The sequence below is a fragment of the Aquarana catesbeiana genome, linkage group LG02 (assembly GCF_042186555.1).
Source record: "Aquarana catesbeiana isolate 2022-GZ linkage group LG02, ASM4218655v1, whole genome shotgun sequence".
Lineage (NCBI taxonomy): Eukaryota > Metazoa > Chordata > Amphibia > Anura > Ranidae > Aquarana > Aquarana catesbeiana.
In genome coordinates, this window is record NC_133325.1 from 643,968,175 (window position 1) to 643,984,306 (window position 16,132).

Sequence of the window (16,132 nt, forward strand, 5' to 3'; positions counted from 1 at the left end):
AATAATTTTGTCAACCCAGCTGGCTGAATGAAAAAAACTGGACAGATCGCTGTACTAATACACACAATGTTAGTGTGCCAATCTCCCCCGCTGTGCCTTTGTGTCCTAACAGGGAGACTTAACCACCCCCCCAAGAACACAATAATCAGCGATCGCAGCTGCAAGTGCTGATTGGAGGCTGGATTTCCAGCATGTCCATTGGATAAAAGCCGGTCAGTAGAACCGGACAATATGTGGCTGGTGTGTTCCCAGCCTTAGGATCCAGATCTCCCTGTGCAGAAGCAAATCACTTCTAATAGTGATCTGTGCAACAGCACTGCTAGAGTCTCTATAGTGACAGGAAGTGCTGTGATGTTACACACTCCCACTGTAAACACATTTGCATCTACATTGTGTGCTCCTAGGGAACTATGTGCTTAACCGGTTCAATACAGGGCATTTTCACCCCCTTCCTTCCCAGGCCAATTTTTAGTTTTCAGCGCTGTCGCACTTTAAACAACAATTGCGTGGTCGTGCGACGTTGTACCCAAAAAAAATTGACGTCCTTTTTTTCCCCACAAATAGAGCTTTCTTTTGGTGGTATTTGATCAGCTCTGCGGTTTTTATTTTTTGCGCTATAAACAAAAGAAGAGCGACAATTTTGAAAAAAACACTATATTTTTTACTTTTTGCTATAATAAATATCCCAATTTTTTTAAAAAAAAACAAATTTTTTCCTCAGTTTCGGCCGATACGTATTCTTCTACATATTTTTGGTAAAAAAAAAAAATCGCAATAAGCGTATATTGATTGGTTTGCGCAAAAGTTATAGCGTCTACAAAATACGGGATAGATTTATGGCATTTTTTAAAAAAAAATATTTATTTATTTTTTTAGCGGCGATTGCGATTGTTTTTCGTGACTGCGACATTATGGCGGACACATCGGACACTTTTGACACATTTTTGGGACCATTCACATTTATACAGCGATCAATGCTATAAAATTGCATTGATTACTGTGTAAATGTGACAGGCAGTGAAGGGGTTAACCACTAGGGGGCGGGGAGGGGTTAAGTATGTTTCCTAGGGAATGATTCTAACTGTAGGGGGAGGAGGGGCACAAGGGGAGGAGACCGATCAGTGTTCCTCCGTTCTGGGAACACAGATCGCTCTCTTTAGAGCTGACAGGCTGTGGATCTGTGTGTTTACACACACAGATCCACGGTCCAGCCCGGTTAACGGGCAATCGCGTGTGCCCGGCGGACATTGCGGCCGCCGGGCACACGCACCGGGTCCCGAGCAATGCGGCGGGCGCGCGCGCGCCCCCTAGACGGCCGGGAATCCCAGGACGTCATATGACGTCCACCCAGGATGGGAGATCCCATCCCAGGACGTCATATGACTATAGCTGGGTATTGAAGTGGTTAAACATTGGAAGCCTACTAAAAGCTCCTGGGCTTAATGCTGAACCCTAGCAGTTCCAGTGCTAGTTCCAGCGGGGGGGGCCTAAAGGAGCTGATGAGTCCAAATGCCTTTTTACAACTGTGCTGGAACATACATACAGCTGTTGTCCCAGATCCATTTTCAAACAGCACCCAGGACTGAAAAAGTAAAAAAAAAAAAAAAAAATCTTTGAATCTAAGGAGATGTCTCCTTACCTTTGACTTCATGAATGATGGTTATAATTTTCTTAGTAAATTCAGAATTTGTTGCATTAGCGCCACCCACCAATGAAGATTCTAGGTGTTCAAACACTGGATGGAATGTCTCCTTTCCAGCAACAGCTACAAGATCGTGAGATAGCTGTCTGTCCTTGGAAGTAGAATTACTCCTGTAAAGGGTAAAAATTGGATTAGAAACTCAAAACATAGTTTTGGCAAACATTCCATACTAAGACTGTAGGTAAATGCAAAACTCTGAGGAGATGCATATTTGCCAGCAGTAGCTAAGAGCTAGGACCAGTTCACCCAAAATGGATCATTTACTTATAGATGGTGGCTGGAAAGGGGCATCATCCCTGGGTTTAGAAGATACAATAAGGTAACAATTCTGCTGCTGCATTCTCCTTAAGGAACAATAAATTTTACCCCCTTCATGACCAGGCATTTCTTTGTTCAGCACCAGGCATTTCATTACTGTGCTATTTTAACTGGCAATTGCGCGTTCATGCAACACTTTATGCAAATTTGTATTATTTATTTTTTTTAACACAAATAGAGCTTTCTTATGGTGGTATTTGATCACAACTGTTTTTTTTATTTTTTATTACGGTATATAAATGAAAAAAGTCTGAAAGTTAAAAAAAAAAAAAAAACTATAAATTTCTCATTTCTGTTATAAAACATATCCAATAAAAAAAAAAAATTAAAAAAAAATATAAAATTTCTTCATAAATTGAGGCCAAAATGTATTCTGCTACCTGTCCTTGATAAAAAAAAATCCCAGTAAGTGTATATTAATTTGTTTGTGCGAAAGTTATAGCGTCTACAAACTGTGGAATATATACTTGAATCTACACAGCTATAGATGCTATACTATAATAGCTAAACTAAACGCTAAACTATAATGATGGTAATCAGCAACTTATAGTGGGACTGTGATAGGGTGGTAGGCGATCTGGGGCTAATAGATACTATCTGGGAGGGTCACTGACACGGACGTTCCTAGTGACACTAATACAATGATCAGTGATAATACTGTACACTGACACTGTACTAATGACACTGGCTGGGAAGGGGTTAACATCTAGGGGTAAACCGTGTGCCTAACAATGTGTAATGTGTGCTGCCTTTACTTTACTATTTGGCTGTTTATTCTCCCTACTTTTCAGGGAGAAGAAACAGCCAGATTGCTGTACTTATGCGCACATAGTTCTGTGTATTGGTAATTCTATGTGTGATTGGACACAGTACGGGTCAGGGAAAAGAAAGTGTCAACATACATGTACGCAATTGTACCTGCCACCTGCTCGTAGTGTAATTACTGTGAGCGGTTGGCGGGTGGCTAAAACAGAACTGATCAACGTACTTGTTTTGGGTCACTGACCAAGAAATTATTGAATATGACAGCCAGGTAATAAAAGTTTTTTTCAGACAGCTAGGCTAGCAATTGACAGCCTTCGTAATACACATTCGTAAGGCAAAAGCCTTGCCTCCAGTGTGCCTGTTGCAGTGGCGTGTGGGCAGTGTGCGCTGAAAAAAAAAAAAAGTACTGTGGGGTTTTTTTTAGTGCAGTGTGAGGCAAGCCACCTCATCATACCACAAAGCTGGAAAGCTGGCAGACAGGAAATTTGTTACTGGCCAGATCACCAGGTGAAAAAAATAAAAAGAATAAAAAGTTTAAAAGGAGAAAACGAATACAGCCACCACATTTAAGGATTGGTAAGATGCAATGCATTATTTATTTGTTTTGGATTTTAGAAAAGCTTTAGGAATATGTAAATAGTTGACTGTCCATAGCCTGGCCACAGTTTTATTTTAAAATGGTTGTAAACCCCAGTCCTGGATTTTGAACTAAGCACATATATCTGTAGTGTTTACTTATCCCTCTCCAAAGCTCTAATTGTCATTTCTCTCTGGTTCTTCATTCCTCTGTTATCAGCATGTTGACTTCATTGGGTATATGTAAGGGTTTACAACCACTTTAAGTATTATTCTCTGATTGGAACAGCCCCATCTACTGGTTTATACTACACACTTACTATACACTCAAAATAAAATTGGTGTCTTCTGCATAGAGCTAACTTTTGCTTTTCATAGAATAAAAAACTATATTTGACTGCTAATATAAAAGCACAAAAAGTGGTACCTTTTCTGTATATCCCCAACTAAAATCTGCTTATCTTCTGGAAACCCCTGTCCTTGGGTGGGGTTAGATAGTGATGGTGGCAGGTGTTTGGGTTTGTTCCTTTGCTCATGAGGCTGTCTAGAAAAGAGACAAAGTCCATGACATCTGAAACTCCGCAACATATTTTAATATGCAAATGTGTACACAATAACATATAATGGAACTAAAACTGGAGCATGTGGGTAAAATGTGCTGCAGAAGGTGTTTATGAATTGAAGATGGTTAAAGAGACTACAGCTGTGGTCAAAAGTTATCAGAATTACACAAAAATGAAATATCACAAAGTCTGCTGCTTCACTATTTTTAGATCTATTTTCAGATGTTACTATGGTATGCTGAAGTATAATTACAAGCATTTCATAAGTGTCAAAGGCTTTTATTGACAATTACATGAAGTTTATACAAAGAGTCAATATTTGTGGTGTTGACCCTTCTTTTTCAAGACCTCTGCAATTAGCCCTGACCACATCCTGACTGATGGCATCCCATTTTTGCATAATCAATGCTTGGCATTAGAAATTGTGTTTTTTTTTGTTTTATTGACCCACCTCTTGAGGATTGATCACAAGTTCTCAATGGGATTAAGGTCTAGGGAGTTTCCTGGCCATGGACCCAAAATGTCAATGTTTTGTTCCCCAAGCCAATTAGTTATCACTTTTGCCTTATGGCAAGGTGCTCCATCATGCTGGAAAAAGCATTGTTTGTCACTAAACTGTTCTTGGATGGTTGGGAGAAGATGGTCTCGGAGGATGGTTTTTGTACCATTCTTTATTCATGGCTGTGTTCTTAGGCAAAATTGTGAGTGAGCCCACTCCCTTGGCTGAGAAACAACCCCACACATCAAAGGTTTCAGGATGATCTACTGTTGGCATGGCACAGGACTGATGGTCCTTCTTTCTTCTCCAGACAAGGTTTTTCCAGATGCCTCAAACAATCAGAAAGGGGATTCATCAGAGAAAATGACTTTACCTCAGTCCTCAGCTGTCCAATCCCTGTACCTTTTGTAGAATATTAGTCTGACCCTGATGTTTTTTTCTGGAGAGAAGTGGCTTCTTTGCTGCCTTTCTTGACACCAGGCCATCTTACAAATGTCTTCACCTCGCTGTGCATGCAGATGCACTCACACCTGCCTGCTGCCATTCCTGAGCAGGCTCTGCACTGGTTGTGCCTCGATCCCACAGCTGAATCAACTGTAGGAGAAGGTCCTGGTGCTTGCTGGACTTTCTTGGGTGCCCTGAAGCCTTCTTCACACATGTAGTGGAAATGTTTTTTTATGGGATTTAGTTCATTTTCATGGCAAGGAGGGACTTTGCAATTAATTGCAATTCATCTGATCACTCTTCATAACACTCTGGAGTATATTCAAATTGTCACCATAGAAAAGGCAGCAGACTTTGGAAAATGAATATTTTTCATTCTCAAAACTTTTGGCCATGGCTGTAGAGAAGATGGTTATGGAAAAGCTTACAGAATTGTAATATTGTCAAGAGCTTAAGAAATGTAAAAAACGTCAGGTTAGCAAAAAAAAGAAAAAAAAACTATTGTAAAAATAATTTGTGTTATGTTTTAATGAACACATTATTTTTTTGTAGGTGTTGGCTCAGAAGCTGTTCCCTTATGAAACTTTGCTTACTTTCACTGTTTTTAACCTCTGCCATTAATAGAAATTGCAAGAGGTCTGGAAAAAATTTTTTCATGCAAAATTTTCAAGACAGGTCACCTCTTTGCAACAACAACCAAATGTGCATTCAATACTAACTGGAGGTAAGCAATGTTCCAGTCTCAAACCATTTAATGGCAGCACAGAGAAGATTTGGGATCCAGTGATAAACAAATACCAAAAAGCTTTGTTCCATAAGACAAATCAAACTATGAGACCAACCCTTTAAATCAGCGGTCGCCAACCAGTGGTCCGTGGACCACGGATAGTCAATGAGAAAATTTTTGTGGTCCCCAGGGGTTCTGCTGCAAATCAACATTGTGGCGGATGTATACCGCCCAAAGTTGTTTCCAATGTTGTTCTCAATGCGCACTGACAGTCAATACAGTCAGCAGTAGGGGGTGCAACGGATCAAAAAACTCATGGTTCGGATCGTTCCTCGGATCAGGAGTCACGGATCGGATCATTTTCGGATCAACAAAAAAAAAAAAATTAATTGAATTTACAAAAACCTGTGAAAATTCCACCACCATATAGTCCCCACTGTAATATCCACAATCTCCCCACTGTAATATCCACAATCTCCCCCCACTGTAATATCCACGTCATCTCCGTCCCCACTGTAATATCCACGTCATCTCCCCCCACTGTAATATCCACATCTCCCCTACGATTGTCTGCTTGCTTGCAGTTGAGGCGGGTGATGATGACGTCAGCGTGTCGCTCACCTAGGCCGCCACCGGGTGTACCAAGATGGCCGCCGCTCCGGAGCTAGGCCGAAGCTGCGGCCTCTCCTAAGGCCGAGGCAGCGGAGCGCTCTGCGGATCGCGTGTGTGCCGATCCGAACAGGTTGAACCGTTCGGATCACAGATTGGTGACGATCCGTTGCACCCCTAGTCAGCGGACACTGATACCCAATGCCACTTCTGTTGTTCCAATAGTGCAGCGGGAAGTGAAGGAGGAGGGGACTTCCAATGGCAGCCCTGATCACAGACTGTGGGAGGGAGCATGGAGCTCGAGCACATGGCTGGACAAGGTGGTGAGATCCAATGATGAGTCTGTGTAAAACAGAAGTGTGATGCAGAGGCTGGGGGGAAGGGGTGGTCAGAGAGCCTGATCACTATGCGTTTAAAGCAGCAGTGTGATCCAAGAGGAGGGGACAGAGAGCCGGAGCATTGTGTGTATAAGGCTTGTAAAATTCATGTTAGTCGTCCACGGAATTCAAAATTGTGAGTTTAGTGGTCCATGAGGTCCGAAAGGTTGGCGACGACTGCTTTAAATAATAGTTGCTACATATACTTATGTTCAATGATAAAAAGGTATGGAGTTTGATGGTAACACAGAAACAACCACTTACCTAGTCATCAATTCTTGCTCTTTCGGGTCACAAATAGGATCCAAATTGTTGATGTATATTTACACAGCAACATATGAAGCCAACCAATTATGAAATACTATATTAGGATTTTTCTGGGATTACATGTTTTAGTGGTGGTGGGAATCGGCACATTAGATTATTTCCTACTCTACCAAAAATTTGTGAGGCGAGAAAAATTTCATGCGACTTTCAATGCAGCCTTGTTTTCTAGGGCCATTATCAATGAATATAAATTGCATTGTAAGGCTGATCTCAAGTATAAAAAAAAAAAAAAAAACGTACAATTCTTTAGTGTATAATTTTTATCTGATATTCAAACAAAATGTGGCCTTATGGATCTTGTTCTCTAATCTAAAGATCATGCCTTCGTATTGATAGAAAGACATGGTCAAATAATGTCTCACTTGTTCCGGTGTTAATATTAGGTTCAAAGTCAATATAAAACTCAAAAGCATAGATCATTTTCATTCAATCCAGATTTCTTTCCCTTGTGCTCAGTAAACAGGTTCCTCCTAGTCATGGTATTCGCTGTTTCCTAACTTGTGATAAAATTTTTAATGCATTTTCTGAAAGCCAACAGACTTTTATCTACAACAAATAAGGTCATGGGCTAGTTGGACAGAGTTCAAGCAGCTGAAAAAATGTAAAGAAGCAAGCTTCTCTTCTGTAACATGGGCAGCTCTCATTGAACCAAAACTTGATGTCAGGACTTCATGACTTAATCTTCCTAAATAACGAACCTGTTGTAATCCAAAATACTCAAGGTTACAACAGATATGAGAACAACTGGCAAGATAGCAGATTTCAGTCAGTTTAAAGAGTTTCAAGCAGCAATTTCTTCTCCTCAGACATGGTTTGGCCCATCATCCAAATCGTACTTGATGGTGCGGCCAAAAATAAACAAGGTAATTAACAATGATGACTGTACAAGAGTTAGAATCTTGCTTTTAGAGTAAGACCATGTTAGCACGTTGCAAAGTTTCCACATATTAGAAAGAATTTGATTGACATAGTCTACGATTCATTTCCAGCAGTCCACCTCATGGAAACTTTTGTAAAATTTCTCCCTTTCTTTGGGGAATAAAAAAACAACATTTATTCAATCATCAAATCTTTAAACTGCTTTCCAAAGGTTAATTGGGGTGTGAAGTCATTGGGCGCGTAGGCCATTCCCAAATATGTTTTCCGCAAAAATTGTTAGGCTTGGATGGAGACTGTTCATATGATCCGCGTGTCACGTCATGTATGAAGGGGGCATGACCTTTTAAGTAAATATTTAGAAGTTCTTGATTTCTGTTTTAACTTGCTTGAAAGACTTTGATTTTCTTCCTTGACACAGATTATGCTTCGTTCTTTTATAATGAACCCCGCTTTGCGTTAATAGCTCCGATTTTTAATGCTTCGCTGCTACAGTGCCACCACTCACTGAATTTTTTTATCCATGTGTGAACATTTTTGCATGGTGCCAGCATGTTTTAAAACAGGATATTTCTCCCATCTTCACGGGAGAAAGAAGCATGAACTTTTACCTCAGCCTCACATAAAACCCAAGAAAAAAAAAAAAAATCAAGAATGGGATTAAGCGAAAATACCTATACTTATCCGACGATTTCTTCAAATCCAAATTAACAACGATAGATTCTTTTTCAGAAGTGATCTTCAATACACCTTTTGGGTCTGGAGTTTGGGGACTTTGACTTCTCAGATGGAGTGGAGATATTGGATCCTTCTGGTATTCATCTTCTTTTCTCCCGTGGTAATCACCTTCTTTTATCTTTTCCTTGTGCTTAGGGCTTGCCTGCTTCACGTCAATACCATTTTTGGAAACTATATTATTGTCATGTTTTTTTGAACTGTATTTGGACAATGGCTCCAAAGACCTATCATCATACCTCCTCCTTTCTCTGCTACTATCTGATGTTTTGTGGTATTGAGAAGTCTTGGTAGATTCATTTTTTCTCTCTTCATGCCGATTGTGCCTCTCAACATGGCTGTGCCTTTCGGCGTGTCCATCTTGCAACATAGGCTCAGTATATACATGTGTTGGTGATTGATGACCATAGTCATATTCGATTTTGATTAAGGCTCCTGAATGTTTCTCATGAACAAATGGAGTAGGATCTCTATGCTCCATGTCCTTTGACCACTCTTTGGTATAATATGTTCTTTCTAGATGGCCATCTTTCCAGTGGGAACTTTTCAGAGGTGGTCGGAAGTCATGACGCTCTGCTTCTCTGGCTCTCTTATGATGTGGTTCATGTTCTCTGTAATCATCCTCAGGATACCTATTTACACAAATCATCATTACATTTGTGAGCAGAATTAACAAAGATAATTCAGTGTCTATGTTTCAGCAAATATGGCTAGAAGGAAATAGCTATGTGCATATGTTACCTCTTCTGAAATGACTTTCGTTCATGTTCTTCAGGTCTTCTTCTATGAGGTGACAAATACTGGTTTGCTGGATCATGCTGATTCCAACAGCCATCATTTTCATGCCAGTTCTTATTATGGTCTCTGTTGTATGGTCTGTGAAAGTTGTTCTCGCGTCTTGCTGCTTTAAAACCGTTATTATGTACCATGGGATTATCACCATTTCTTTCATGATTTCTGTGGTTATGGAAGTTTCTAGTATTTTCTCTGTAATTTGCTTCTTCAGGAGATTTTGGTGGGAATCTTCTATTGCTTTCTCCCCTTCGCTCAGGGGAGTACGCTCTCTTCAGTCGATTTATTGCCTCGAAAGGGGATCTTCTTAGATTGGTGTCAAATGTACCTTGTTCAAACAAATTATCACCAAAGTGACTGTAGGAATCAAATCTGGAATTGTTTTGCCTATGCTGATCATCCTCCCAGTGTGTTGATCTCCTTGAGTCTCTATGGAAGTCATTGTTATTGTGGTAATAATCTTGTCTATGTCTGTTACGCTCTGGACTTCTCTGTGAGGGTGGTCTACAAAAAAAAAAAAAAAAAGTAATAATTAGGCATCTGTTCCCCTGCATGTGTTGACATTTACTGCGTAATATACTGTTCCATATTGTCTGCAGTATTTTTATAAGCAAGACACTCAAACATTATTAAATAGTAATCCTACCCCACACATTACAAAATGTGAACATTTGCCACTAGTCGCAATGGATACCTAAAAGAGTGATCCGCCTAAAACTATCTAGGAACTTGGCATTAAAGACCCCACCTTAGGTCTGTATGTGATAGAAGGCACTTTGCTGTCAGGTTAGATTTCTGCTCTCCATCGGGAGACAATCTCAGTATACTTCTACAGAGATTCCATGTGGGGGCCTGGAATGGACATGGCTGAATCACGTTTGTTCTATTTTCCCCAAAAGGATCTGACAGTGTGATTGCTTTGCTCAGTTAAAGCCGAACTCCAGGTATGAACTTTATTGCATTTATTCCAACATGGACCAATGTAAGCATGCATATCTCATACCCGATGGACCACCGTTGAAGGTGACAATACATTGATTGTCACAGTCTTTAGGCATATTTACATTGACCCAAGCTGGACCAAAGTAAAGACTGTATGCTATAAAGATCATAGCTAGAGTTCAGTTTTGAAACTGGCAATACACTGATCGAAATTCGGACGGTTCAGCAGAGACCGGGCAAACTTCGATTAGTGTGTGGTCATCCCTGCTCGCCAGAAGTCAATAGTTTTGATCAACTTCTGCAGCCGCTGAACAATGTTTTCTGACAGCAGCTCCCGCTCTCAGAATACAATGTCCCAGTGGAGGGGGGACATTCCTTCATCCACCTTCTTTGTATATATGAAAGAATCCGTTTTTTGTTTTGTTTAGCACACTGAATAAAAATTAACAGTGTGTGGCCAAGTTAAGGTTAAATAAACAGAAATGATATTCCTTGATATTGTGAACCCCTGTGGTAGCTCATCTCTTCCAAATCCAAAACCTTTTAGGCATTATTTGTAATTCCTATTAGGAGCATTGAAATAAAAGTGATCTGATAGGTAATAGGTTATGACAGCTAGCATCAGGCTCAGTATTAGGAATGTTAATCTACACGGTTTATGACAGAATAGAATATATTGCACAATTCAGCCATATTTCCTGACCTGCAGATGGTTCACTGATTATATAATGTAAGGAATCCCAGGGGAGTCCATGTCACTATGCATTGTACCCATGCAGTATATAATTCCCTTTTCCCTTGCTCTTATTTACCTGGGTTTCCACATGGGGGATCTTGATCGCGATTTTGCCATCTTCTAAATTATGACCTGAAAAAGAAATGTCTTTAACATTCATGAGAAAATTTCCCTGCAACAGAGCTTTAACCACTTGCCTACAGGGCACTTACAACCCCTTCCTGCCCAGGCCATTTTTCAGCGCTGTCGCACTTTGAATGACAATTGCGCGGTCATGCTACACTGTACCCATATTACATTTTTATATTTTTCTACAAACAAATAAAGCTTTCTTTTGGTGGTATTTAATCACTGCTGGGTTTTTAATGTTTTACTAAAAAAAAAAAAAAAAAAAAAAAGAAGGGGGGGGGGGGCAAAAAATGTGAAAAAAATTTTTTTTTACTTAGTTTCTGTCAGTAAATTTTGTAATTAAGTAATTTTTCTCCTTCACTGATGTGCACTGATGAGGCGGCATTGATGGGCACTGATAGGCTGAACTGGTGGGCATTGATGAGGTGGCACTTATGGGCACTGATTAGGAGGCACTAATATGCCGCACTTATGGGCACTGATATGTGGAACTGATGTGCACTCATAGGCGGCACTGATGAGCACTAATAGGTGGCACTGATAGGCGGTTCCTATGGGCCTTGATGGGCGACACTGATGGGCATTAATCCGCAGCACTGATAGGCGGGACTGATAGCCAGCACGGACTGGCATCACTAATGGGCACTGATTGGTGGCCACTGATTGCTGGCAGTGGTGGGCACTGATTGCTGGCACTGGTGGGCACTCATCGCTGGCACCAATTTGTGGCACTGGTGTCACCATTGTAATCAGGGCAATGATGATCAGTGCCCCGATTACATGTGTAAATGTCTCCTGTGAGGAGATGCCGCTGATCAGCTCTCCTCGCCACACACTCTGTCAGTGTGAGGCGAGGAGCGCCGATTACCGGCATCTCTGTGTTTACATGTGACCGGCTGTGATTGGACACAGCCGATCACATGGTTAAAGAGCCGCGGACGCGGCTCTTTACAGGAGATCGGGGTCGCGCCGTGTCCTAGCAACACAGTGCGGCAGCTGCGCCCCACGAGAGCAGCCGTCCAGAACGAGCGCCGCACCCCCCCGCCGTCATTTGACGGTGGGCGGGCGGCAACTACTTAAAGAACATAAAATAATATAAAAATATAATTATTTGCATGATTCGTGTATACTGATTATGTGGGCAGGATAAAAAACAAAATGTTAGTAAGTGCAGAATTAAGTAATTTTATATGTCAGCACAGTTAAAGGAAATGAACTTAATTTGTAGAAAAAATATATAATATAGTTTTTTTTTTTTACTGAATACATTTTATGATACTAGCCCGCATGGATTTGAGAAATATCAGTTACACTGCAGTGAGCTTGGCATGTTGCTGCCTTTTGTTTTCAACCACCAGTCACCCATAATCTATAGATTAACATTCTGGAGGTACAGTTCCCTGTGCGTTGGGAACTTTAATTCCAGTCGAGAACTAGGAGCTTGCATGTGTGGGTGATCCTAGTTCTAAGAGTGTGATGCCACCGACTACTATAAGTCTCAGACTAATGATCGGAAATAAATCAGAATGGTTCCCGATCATGTAAGAAGTACAATATTTGAAAATCATTAGTGTATATAAATAAAACCTGTTTTGTGTAAATGCGAATTAAATTACATTTTTCCAATTTTTGTCCTTTTTTCAGCTTATAATAAAAACCATAAGCATAATATTAAAAGTAAGTGAACCAAATAAAAATTTTATGTCTTTCAAAACACTGTAAACATTATTTAGGTAAGCAAATTAGTCCTAGTCAAGTTATAGATGATACTGAAGTTGATATATTTAGCCTGGGCATCTAGACACTATATTATTATAGTTATTATTATTATACAGGATTTATATAGTGCCAACAATGTGCACAGTGCTTTACAACATGGTGGCAGACAGTACAGTTACAATCCAATTCAATACATGAGGGAATCAGGGGGCCCTGCTCGTCAGAGCTTACAATCCAGAAGGGAGGGTCAAGTGGAACAAAAAGGTAATGGCTGTGGGGGATGAGCAGGTAAAGAAAATGAAAACATAGTTGTTAGGTGGGGGTAGGATAGGCTTTTCCTAAAGAGGAGGGTTTTCAGGGATCATCTGACAGCTAAGACTAAGAGATAATCGGACAGATTGGGGTAAGGAGTTCTGTAGGATTGAAGAGGCTCTGGAAAAGTCCTGGAGGCGAGCATGAGAGAAGCTGATAAGGGAGTTAAAGAGCAGGAGGTCTTGAAAAGAATGAAGAGAATGATTGGGTTGGTATTTTGAGACCAGGTCAGTGATGTAGTTTGGGGCAGAGTTGTGGATGGCTTTGTAAGTAGTTGTTAGTATTTTGAATCTAATTAGTTGGGTGAGCGGAAGCCAGTGGAGGGATTGACAGAGGAGTAGCAGACACAGAGCGATTGGTAAGGTGGATGAGTCTGGCAGCAGCATTTATGATGGATTGAAGGGGGGATAGACTATGTAGAGGTAAGCCAATGAGGAGGGAGTTGCAGTAGTCGAGGCGAGAGATGACCAGGGAGTGAATTGTTGTGTCATTGGTTAGAAAGGGGCGTATTTTGGGGATGTTGCGGAGGTTGAGGCGGCAAGATTTGGACAGTAATTGGACGTGGGGCTTAAAGAAGAGTTCAGAGTTCACAGGACTACACCTAGGACCTTGGCATGCGGGGATGGGCTAATAGTTGTGGGTTGAGGGGGAGGAAAAAATAGGACTTTTATAACAGCTTACCTGTAAAAATCCTTTTCTTGGAGTACATCATGGGATACAGGGCCTTAAATAATTACTTAATGGGCTATAGGCCACCTTCAGGTTATGGACACTGGTATACCCAATCCAAGAAGTTCACTTCCTATATAACCCCTCCTCCTTCCAGGAGCACATCAGTTTTGGTAGCAAAGCAATATACTTAAATCCCAAAAAAAGAGGGGAGGGACCTCTGTGTCTCATGATGTACTCCAAGAAAAGGATTTTACAGAGAAGCTGTAATAAAAATCCTATTTTCTTTATCGTACATCATGGGACACAGAGCCTTAAATAATTACTTAATGGGACGTCCCATAGCAATGCTACTTGAGGGGAAGGAGACATAACCCGGAGGGTACCCCCAGACTTGAGGACCTATACTGCTGCCTGCAGCACACTGCGCCAAAGGCGATATCCTCATACCTCCTTACATCCACCTGATAAAATTTTGTGAATGTATGCACTGAAGACCAAGTTGCGGCCTTAGAGATCTGAGCCATGGAGGCCTGAGGACGCACTGCCCAAGAAGCACTAACAGCCCTGGTAGAGTGCGCCTTAACTTGAAAAGGGGGGATCTTACCCCTTAAATCATAAGTTTGAATTATCACTTGCCGAATCCACTTAGCGACAGAGGATTTCGACGCTGCCTGTCCTTGCTTTGGACCCTCTGGCAGAACAAATAAGACATCAGTCTTACGAATCTGAGCACTTGCCTTTAAATAGATTTTCACTGCTCTCACCACATCCAGACAATATAGTGACTTTTCTTCCCTGGAACATGGTTTTGGAAAAAACGATGGCAGGACAATATCTTGGTTCAGGTGGAAACCTGAGACCACTTTTGGTAAAAAACCTGGACAAGGGCGCAACACCACTCTGTCCTCATGAAAAATCAAATATGGCTCTTTACAAGAATGAGCAGCCAATTCTGAAACCCTCCTTGCTGAGGATATAGCAACCAAAAATACCAACTTCCTTGTCAGAAGTATTAAGGGAATATGTTGTATCGGTTCAAATGGCTGTTTTTGTAACACAGACAAAACAAAATGCAAGTCCCAAGGGTTCAAGGGAGGTTTAACGGGCGGATTAAACCACGTTACCCCTTGCATAAAACCCCGGACTAAAGAATGTGTAGCAAGTGGTTTTTGAAATAAGACCAATAAAGCAGAGACTTGGCCTTTAATAGTACTCAAGGCCAATTTAATTTCTACCCCTAATTGTAGAAAGACAAGAATTCTGCCTATGATATATCTCCGAGGGTGCCAAACCTTGGATTCACACCAGGAAACATAAGCACTCCAGACTCTATAATATATAGTTCTGGAAGCTGGCTTCCTTGCATTAATCAGGGTAGAGATAACTGACCCGGAAAGCCCACGTTTCTTCAGAATGTGGGTTTCAATAGCCAAGCCGTTAAATTTAGAGACCGTAAGGAAGGATGGAATATCACTCCCTGTGAGAGCAGATCTGGCCGTAGTGGGAGGGACCATGGGCCCTCCACTGCCATCTTTACGATTTCTGCATACCATGACCTTCTGGGCCATGCTGGTGCTACCAGAATTACCGGTTTTCTTTCCAGCTTGATCCTGCAAAGAAGTTGAGGCAGCAACTGAATAGGGGGGGAATACACAGATCAGTGAGAACTGATCCCATGGGGTCACAAATGCATCCATTACGCATGCGAGTGGATCCCTTGTTCTGGCCACAAAGTTGACTAACTTCATGTTGAACCTGGACACTAGAAGATCTACGTCCAGAGTCCCCCATCTTTAGCAAACAGACTGAAATATGTCGGGGTTAAGAGACCATTCCCCTGAGAATAACTGCTGGCAACTCAAGTAGTCCGCCTGCCAATTCTCTACTCCCAGAATGAAGACTGCCTATAGGCATGGAACATTCCTTTCTGCCCAAGTTAGAATATGGTTCACCTCTCTCTGCGAGACTCTTGGTGCCCCCTTGGTGATTGATATACGCCACCGCTGTGGCATTGTCAGATTGAATCCTGACAGGACAATCCTGTAACCTTGAAAGTCCAGGCCTTTAGAGCCAGACGCACTGCCCGAATCTCTAGGATATTGATGGGAAAGGTTCTTTCGGTTCTTGACCACTGTCCCTGGACAGTTGTCTTTTCTAGTACTGCTCCCCAGCCTAAAAGGCTGGCATCCGTCGTTACCACCTTCCAGATAACTGGTCTGAAGGATTTTCCTTTCAACAGATTCTGGGTTATTAACCACCAAGTGACGCTTTAGGACACTCGTGGGGACAGCCGCATTGGCAAGTCTAAAGCT

At 41.4% G+C, this 16,132-nt stretch overlaps 1 protein-coding gene across 1 annotated transcript in view; it reads right to left on the reverse strand.

Annotated features, from left to right (window-relative positions):
* BCLAF3 (BCLAF1 and THRAP3 family member 3) overlaps positions 1-16,132 on the reverse strand; it is a 134,058-nt gene that overhangs the window by 48,159 nt on the left and 69,767 nt on the right. Inside the window, exons 3-7 of the mRNA XM_073616474.1 lie at positions 11,065-11,120; positions 9,260-9,814; positions 8,458-9,150; positions 3,789-3,905; positions 1,640-1,812 (exon numbers count right to left, since the gene is read on the reverse strand). Of these exons, the coding sequence (XP_073472575.1) occupies positions 1,640-1,812; positions 3,789-3,905; positions 8,458-9,150; positions 9,260-9,814; positions 11,065-11,105 (1,579 nt within the window). The 5' untranslated portion in view covers positions 11,106-11,120. The remainder of the gene's footprint in view (positions 1-1,639; positions 1,813-3,788; positions 3,906-8,457; positions 9,151-9,259; positions 9,815-11,064; positions 11,121-16,132) is intronic.